Here is an 8,081-nt window from a genome sequence, read left to right as displayed (position 1 = left end):
GGTTGCCTTTGCTGTTTTTATGACATGTTTTTAAACCCTGTAGCACTTTGAGATTTGCAAGAATGTGCGTTATAAATAACATGTATTATTATTATTACCCTTATTATTATCATCATTATTATTTGACAATCTGAATGTCTCAATAAAAGATCAGGGTGACAAAATACAGCCACCCCAATTGTATAAGTTATATTAACATACTTAAAAAAAGGTTACATGGTGCCGCTTTAAATTAGATTTAGATTCAGACGGTGGAATTTTTCAAGGCTGAACCATACCAATGCGTTGCTACAGTGTACTCTAGTTGATAATGTGTACTCAATGTTAACGTTTTAGTGCCAGCTGCTGACTGTCAAGCATTCTCAGGTTCTGTTCATCTTCATCTCAGTGCTCACACTTGGTAAGTTTACTTTCCAAGATTTCCTTTATTGTTGCTATACTGATCACATTATGGGCCAAGAATTGGTCCAGAAACCCATACTGATTGATGGATGATTCAGAGAAATATAGGTTGGCAGTGGGATACGGTAAATATAGATGATCAGGTTGGGCAAGGAGGCCAACGACAAATACTTGGTGATCATTCTTATCGCATACCTACAGTATAGGGCATAGCAGTGTCGGCCATTTTGTGGTGCCACAGATCGAAAGCTAATTAATTTGTCTCATAGAGATTTCCAAAAGTATTTATATTAATTATTTTAAGCCTGGAACCAAGCCATCCAGGCTCCTGGTGAATCATGACCATAAAACATTTCATTCAGTGTCAAAGAATATTTGAAAAACGCAAAACAAAGGGTATTTATTAAATATAGCATATGATAAAATTAATATTTGTTGACACAGAATAAAATACTGTATGTATTGGTCATGATTCACCAGGAGCCTGGATGGCTTGGTTCCAGGCTTAAAATAATTGATATAAATCTCTATGGGAAAAATGAACCGGCTTTCTATCTGTGTAACCACAAAATGGCCACCACTGCTATGCCCTATAGCCTTACAATGATAAACGAACATCAACACTGTAAGTTAATAGATCAACCTTACTGTCAGCGAGGAACTGCCCTAGTGAATGAAATGATATACATATCCACAGGGATTTTCCAAAAGTATAGGGGGGAGTTGGCTAAGAACACAGAAGTTGTTGCTGGCTTTCCTCGCCTTTGATGGTATGCATTGCTCCCAGTCTGTGAACCGTTAAGGCAGCTGTTTTCTACACAGTGTTTTGGTACTTTTGCATCCAGATAAACTCCAGTGTCTCCTCAGCTGAGAATTGTATCAAACTATTGTAACCACCAGCTCAGTGGCCCTGTGGTTAGAGTGTCTGCCCTTCATTTGGGAGGCCGGGGTACAATTCCCTGGCCGGGTCATACAAAAGACTAAGAATGCGAAATACCTCTCTACTTGGCACACAGCACCAAGGGTTGGATTGAGGGTAAGTCCCTGTGACATACTAACGTCATGTCCAAGGGGTGTACTTGTACATCATGGCTGGGGATGTGCTTGTACTGTAGGTCAAGAAACAGGAGACAGGCTCCTGCCACATTGCTTGGCAATGCTTTCTCTCTTATTTATCAGAAACGGTGTTTGGCGGCCGAGTTTAGTCCATGTTCGACATGGTAGTTCCTTAAGTAACAAGGTTGCTCGTGGTGGCACTTTAGCTGTCCAGGTTTGTCAGCGGCCTTATAACCCCTAGGGAAGCTAGTGGTAGCTGACCGTTATCACTTCCCTAACCCAGAGAAAATAAAGAATGGGTATCATACATCCATTGTGTTCTGTCAGGATGCTGTCCAACATCAGCATTCAGCTCGCCAGTATCCATACACAAGGAGAAATACATGTAGTAACGTAAACTTCAAACATGTTTGGCCCAAAAGATTTGATCTTCTAGCAGCTCTCCCATTGGAGAGATTTGACACAACTGGTATGCTAACAAAGTGTCCTGGTTCTTCCCTCCATAGCTCCATCCAATGCCATGATGTTGAACTGTTCTCGACCTGAACTCCCTGCTCTCCTTGAGGCTCTTGGTCCTGTTTTCAACCTGAACTCCATAAGACCTGTCGCGAACATGTCTACCCCAACAAATGTCAGAATTGGCTTCACTCTTTATGGCATTCTTGGAGTGGTAAGGAGATTTTTTTTTGCTGTGTGTTGTAGCTCATACGGTACTGTACATGTACTGTATGTCCGTATAATCTGTAGTTTGTACAGAGCAGATGGACAAGTTGAGCTGTGTTTGAATGCAGCACTCTGCAAGATGCTGGCCGTCTATGTGTGTGTCTGTGTGTCCAGAGCTAATATCGTAAACAACCGCTGGACCAATCAGTGCCAAGCTTTGCATGCACACTGCCAGCACGCCTATGTTTAATACTTTTAACTTTATTTTTTATAATGGAGGGTAATGGGGCTCTTATCAAGCTGAGATCCGGCAGGTCATACATCATTGATATGTCAGAGACCGGTGGTTCCCAAACTGGGGGTGTCCCCAGTTGATTAGCTTAATGTGCAACATTGTTTTCTCACTCAACAGTAAACAAACCAACATACCAACATACAACGCCTCCAGGTGCGAGGCATTGTGAGCATGGAGCATGTAGACCGGCTACTTTCACAATATTTATCTGTGGAACCGAGTCAAACTAAATGTAAAGCCTATATTGTGCTTAAGTGCTTGTCAGGGTGGGGGGTCCCCAGTTCAACTAGGATTATTTTGGGGGGGTCACAGCCTTAAAAGTTTGGGAATCCTTGTCATAGACGACCGATGTCACTGACTAGCCACATGAAGTCAGAAATCCACATTGGAGCCATGTTGTGTGCATCCTGAAATCTACATTGGAAGTTGATGTGATGAATCTATTTGATTCTATTTTTCCAGGATGAAAAGGCCCAATTGCTGACAACATATATCTGGCAAGACCAAGTGAGTATACTCAATCAATAAAGAAAATTCTCGGTCAGAATTTACGCAGTTTTTTACATTTTCAGCAGTCACCCAAACTCTCAGAAGTAAGCACAAAATGTTGCATACAACAAAAGCAATACAAGAATATTTTACAAAGGCCAGCTAGTAATAAAAAGATATATGCATGGTTTAATCCCAGAATTTACAGTGCCAAATGAGGTCAAAGTTCCTTTGAACAATAGCACCAAATATCAATTGGCATTAGTATCCTGGAAGTTTCCCATTTGTGATAAAAAAAAAAACTGTTTAAAAACCCCAAAGACATCGAACCAGAGCATCTAGGCAAATGCCTTGCCTACAAGCGCCCTTGTAGCCGCCTAAGGCAGAGTTCTGGCAATGTCCGAAACTGGGGGTCCCCAAATCATTTTGGGGGGTCCCCAGTTGATTAGCTTAATTGCAACATTGTTGTAAACAAACCAGCATACAGTAAAAGTGTATACACAGGGTATCTGCACATTTCTAAAGTTACAATATAATGATTTTAAAGTCCTTTTTAATACCAAATTGGCCAAAGTGTCAAATATTACATAAGAAAGAGGCAAACACTGTGAAAATAGCCAAACTACGAGCTAATGACTTTTAAGACCTTTTTAATACCAAATTGGCCAAAGTGTCAAATATTACATAAGAAAGAGGGGCAAGAGTACCATACCCGGGGCGATAGAGCTTTGCTTTTGCTGCCCCAACCCTATGGAATGCACTCCCCATTACTCTCAGTGAAGCCCCCACCCTCCAAACCTTCAAAACCGCCGTCAAAACCCACCTCTTCAATATGGCTTTCCCCAGCTAACTCCACCCACCCCCTCCTTCCCATCATTCCACTGTTTATTGATTTTATTCCTTTGTCTTAGCTTTTCCTAGTGTATTTTTCCCCCAATTAAATTAGTTTTTCTTTGTTGTTTTTTCATGCCGCTATAATAATTTGAGATATTATTATTATTAATCGTGATTTGACCTTTTTCCCAAATGCACAGTGTTACAGCTAAAATCGGCCACACATACATTAACATATCTGCAATTGTTGTCTGTTTTAGCTATGGAAAAATGAGTTTGTAAGCTGGGATGCAGATGAGTGTGGTACTGATGAAATTTCCCTGCCAAGAACAAAGTTTTGGATGCCAGATGTGGTGATCAATGAATTGTAAGTTACATCTACTGTGCAGTTCAGAGTTATTTATATAGGAAACATACAGCCCAAGATCAAACTGTAGGGGCTGCAGCATCAGTCAAAATCCAAACCTAGGCCTAGATTTGACCCACAGTATTCTGTAAACACTATCTCCTAACCAAGTGAAATGTCAGCACTGCACATTCAGGTTTCAAAGAAATGTTGGACAGAGCCTGCAACCTAAAGCCTGCAACCTCAAAGGAGTATTTCACCCCAAAACATCTTATTTTCTATCAAGTACACACCCCAAGCCGTGAATTCATGGAGCTGTTTTGGTTTTTGAGTCGACTCCGCCGGTCATCAAATTATTGGCTCAGGAATGCAAAAAAAAAAAAAAAAAAACTCCAAAAATCTCCATCTCCATCCAGTAATTGTTTCGGTGAACTACACACAAGCAACGTGGGAAGCATCATTGTATGCTATATATATATCTATATATCTGCACTCTGCAACCACATCACTCCATAAAATAGAATGCATCATCCACGATGGTGACTGGTAGAGCAAGTGGCACAGTGGCCACCCATAGAGTCCCTGGAACACAAACCATGTGATCCTTGTGAGCCACCAGGACCCAAGGTTGAATCCAAATCCTGGCCTTGTCTAGCCTGCGTCCCCTCTCTCTGCCATCATCAATGCTGTGTTCGCCTTTCTTGCAGTATGGAGGAGAACTCCGCTCCTTCTGTTCCAGATGTGTATCTGTACAATGATGGCACTGTGTATGATGCTCAGCCATTCAAAGTGGTCAGCTCTTGTAATCTCAACGTCTACACCTTCCCCTTTGACGTCCAGAACTGCACTTTCACCTACAACTCCTTCATTCACCGTAGTAAGTGCTAAATTGTTCATAGAGATACTCAGTGCAGTTTAGAATATGGATTTAATAATATTGTTTGTGTTTTCCTCAAAAGACCAATGACTTGAGTTTTTCTTTCAGTATCTGCCATTCAGTTGGAACTGGCCTGGCCTATAGAGGAAATTCAGATGTATTCTCTGGAAGTGCTTGCGACCATGGGGGAGTGGGAACTGGAGGACATTACCGTAGAGAAGCCACTGATAAGAGGCACTGATGATGACAGTGACCCTTTTGATGTGATCTACTTCTATGTATGTATTTATTTTATAGTAGTATTAAAAGTGCATCTTTTTTTTACTTTTCTGTTTAGCTCAGTCCTGGTCTCCACTTGGGCCATAGTCGTAGGAATACAGGGAAAACATTGTTGCTGACATTTAACTTTTGGTTGCTTAAAATGTTGAGGATTTAACATTCTGTAAGCTCATTCTACAGTTATTTTGTTGGAAAGAAAATTCAGAAACTAGTAATAATGTCAAACCTGGAGGCCATTATCTGTCGATATAAAATGTTTCTACATGCCTACGTTTCGGGTAAATTCACATCATTTCTCAAAGAGAACAGAGAACAGATCAGACTGAGGCGCAGGGCTACTCTCTACGTGGTGAACCTCATCATTCCCAGCTGTTTGCTCATCACAGTGGACCTCTACAGCTTCCTGCTTCCTCCACAGAGCGTCGACCGCTCCTCCTTCAAGATGACCCTCATCCTGGGCTACACCGTCTTCCTCCTCATGATGAACGACCTGCTGCCCACCACTGGAAACAACATACCTCTCATAAGTTAGTATTATTATCCAACAAGTAATTGTTGGATAATGAATTTTGTAAAAGGATGACCCTTTGATCTTTGTATACTGTATCTTGCTACTGCTGGGTCGCTTATAACATTGGCGATCCTGGAATGTATGATCAATTGCTCCTCACTTGCACTTATAGCCTGTGCTTGACTCCTAACGTGAAAGAAAGTGAGGGCAAAAATAGCTGTTATTTTCGGCAAATATATTTTCTGTAGTAATACTGTAGTTCTAGTAAAGACCCCTGAAGGACTCAGGTAAATGAAATAATAGGGCAGTAGTTAGTTAAGCCTCTCTTCTATCCTCTTCTTCCCAGATGTGTTCTTCTGTCTCTGCCTGGCTCTGATGGTGGCCAGCCTACTAGAGACCATCCTTATCGCCAATCTCCTGTGTGGGAACTTGTCTCCGGTCCCCCGGTGGGTCCAGGTGTTTGTTCTACACATCCTGGGCTCTCTCGTAGGCCTTCCTCCTAAGCCTACAGAGCAAGGAGGCACCGTCATCCAAAATCCTGAAGCACAAGGTAGCATGCCAGATGTAATTCATAGGGCTAATTAGATATACTGTACTGTATATGTACGACCTTGTCATACACATATGTATTCATATTATTTTACGAGCTACTGGTCCATTGATGTTGAATGTTACAACTCATTTGTCTGTCTACTCAAAAGGTTACTCAGCAGTGCTTGTATTTGTAATGTTAACGTTTCTTGTGTCATATCAGTCATACAGTACAGTATTTTTTCACAGTAGAGTTCATAGACACATTAGTGCAATCTGGCAGGTCTAATTGTTGTGTGTGTGTGTGTGTGTGTGTGTGTGTGTGTGTGTGTGTGTGTGTGTGTGTGTGTGTGTGTGTGTGTGTGTGTGTGTGTGTGTGTGTGTGTGTGTGTGTGCGTGCGTGCGTGCGTGCGTGCGTGCGTGCGTGCGTGCGTGCGTGTGTGTGTGTTCTTTTTTTGGTTGATATTGGTGTTTACTAAAGAATGAGAACCAACATTGGAAATGGGGCTTGGCATTATTTACTTAAAAACCCATTTCCATTCTGGTATTTTTGTCCTAGTAGTCCTGTGTAAAGTAATAAAGGCCTTCCGTAAAGCTGCCCAGCATGTTTAAAAGTGTGTTATGATTGCTTGCAAATTTCAAGAACTCATCCATAAAGTGTGTAATAAATAGTATCCATTATGTCTATCCAACCACCCTTTATAACACCAGTTGGTACTATATATTACAGAAGATCTTTATGCAAATCAATGTAAACTGTCCATGCTCTTTACACTGCCATAATAATGTGTTGCTCCGCTCACCTCAAAATAGAAGCAAAAGCCTGCCCTCTAGTGAGAGTGGTGGACCAGGCTGATGAGAAAGCTCCAGAGGAGAGGAGGCCTGAGGTGGAGGATAAGGCCCTGGAGGAGATGAGGAGGCTGGGTAAAGACCTCCAGGCCATCCGCCTCCAGATGGACCAGCAGCTGACAGGGAACCAGAGCTCTGAGGAGTGGGTCCAGGTGGGTTTCATCATTGACCGCCTGCTCTTCATCTTCTACATCATCTTCATAGCAGTCAGCTTCATTACCATCATCTGTATCTGGGTGCTGTCATAAAGGAAGTTTTAAGTTCATGTTTTGACATGGTTTCTGTGCTATTTCTTTGGTAGAATATATATATACTGTATATATATATATATATAATAGCTGTAAAATAGCACCAGTGATCAGCAACTTCCGTGGGTAAATAATGATTCAAAAAAGAGGGGGGGAAATAATATCAAATGTCAAATGAATAAAGCACTTTGTTTGCACAACAGTGTTATGAGTCGGAAGTTTTCCTGCATTTGGGCCAAGTTCAGAAAGTTTCTTACTATCAACTCCTCTGTTTTTCTACTAGTGGTGGAATTTTAGAAGAAGTGGGGGGGGGAGACTACTTCTTCAGTAATGGATGCAAATTCAGAGATAAACATCTGGCACACACACACACACACACACACACACACACACACACACACACACACACACACACACACACACACACACACACACACACACACACACACACACACACACACACACACACACACACTCTCTCTCTCTCTCTACACGTACACGGGTAATGCGTACGACACATTGGCCTAATCAAATATCTCTGAGGCTGTTGAGGGATTTACATACAGTGCAGACTGGTTTAGACATTCATGAATATTGTTTTCTTTACCATATTGAACATACAATAAGCACTATTTCAGAGAGCAAAAACACACAATTTTTGAGAGCCTCACAAGCCACCGATGCTTTTAAAAATGGATCCA

General features: G+C 41.6%; 1 protein-coding gene across 1 annotated transcript; it reads left to right on the top strand.

The window, feature by feature from the left end:
- Positions 1–4,793: 4,793 nt before the first annotated feature.
- On the top strand, positions 4,794–7,380 carry LOC311051406 (5-hydroxytryptamine receptor 3E-like; the record flags this gene model as incomplete). The annotated part of the gene is made up of 5 exons (XM_084065972.1): positions 4,794–4,962; positions 5,071–5,211; positions 5,544–5,768; positions 6,099–6,302; positions 7,097–7,380. 5 exons carry the CDS (start codon positions 4,794–4,796, stop codon positions 7,378–7,380), a joined length of 1,023 nt encoding a protein of 340 aa, XP_083922098.1.
- Positions 7,381–8,081: the final 701 nt, after the last annotated feature.

Source organism: Gymnoscopelus microlampas (genome assembly GCF_963454915.1).
Source record: "Gymnoscopelus microlampas genome assembly, chromosome: 9".
Classification (NCBI taxonomy): domain Eukaryota; kingdom Metazoa; phylum Chordata; class Actinopteri; order Myctophiformes; family Myctophidae; genus Gymnoscopelus; species Gymnoscopelus microlampas.
The sequence above is the reverse complement of the archived record's forward strand: the minus strand, read 5'-3'. Positions and strand labels throughout refer to the sequence as shown.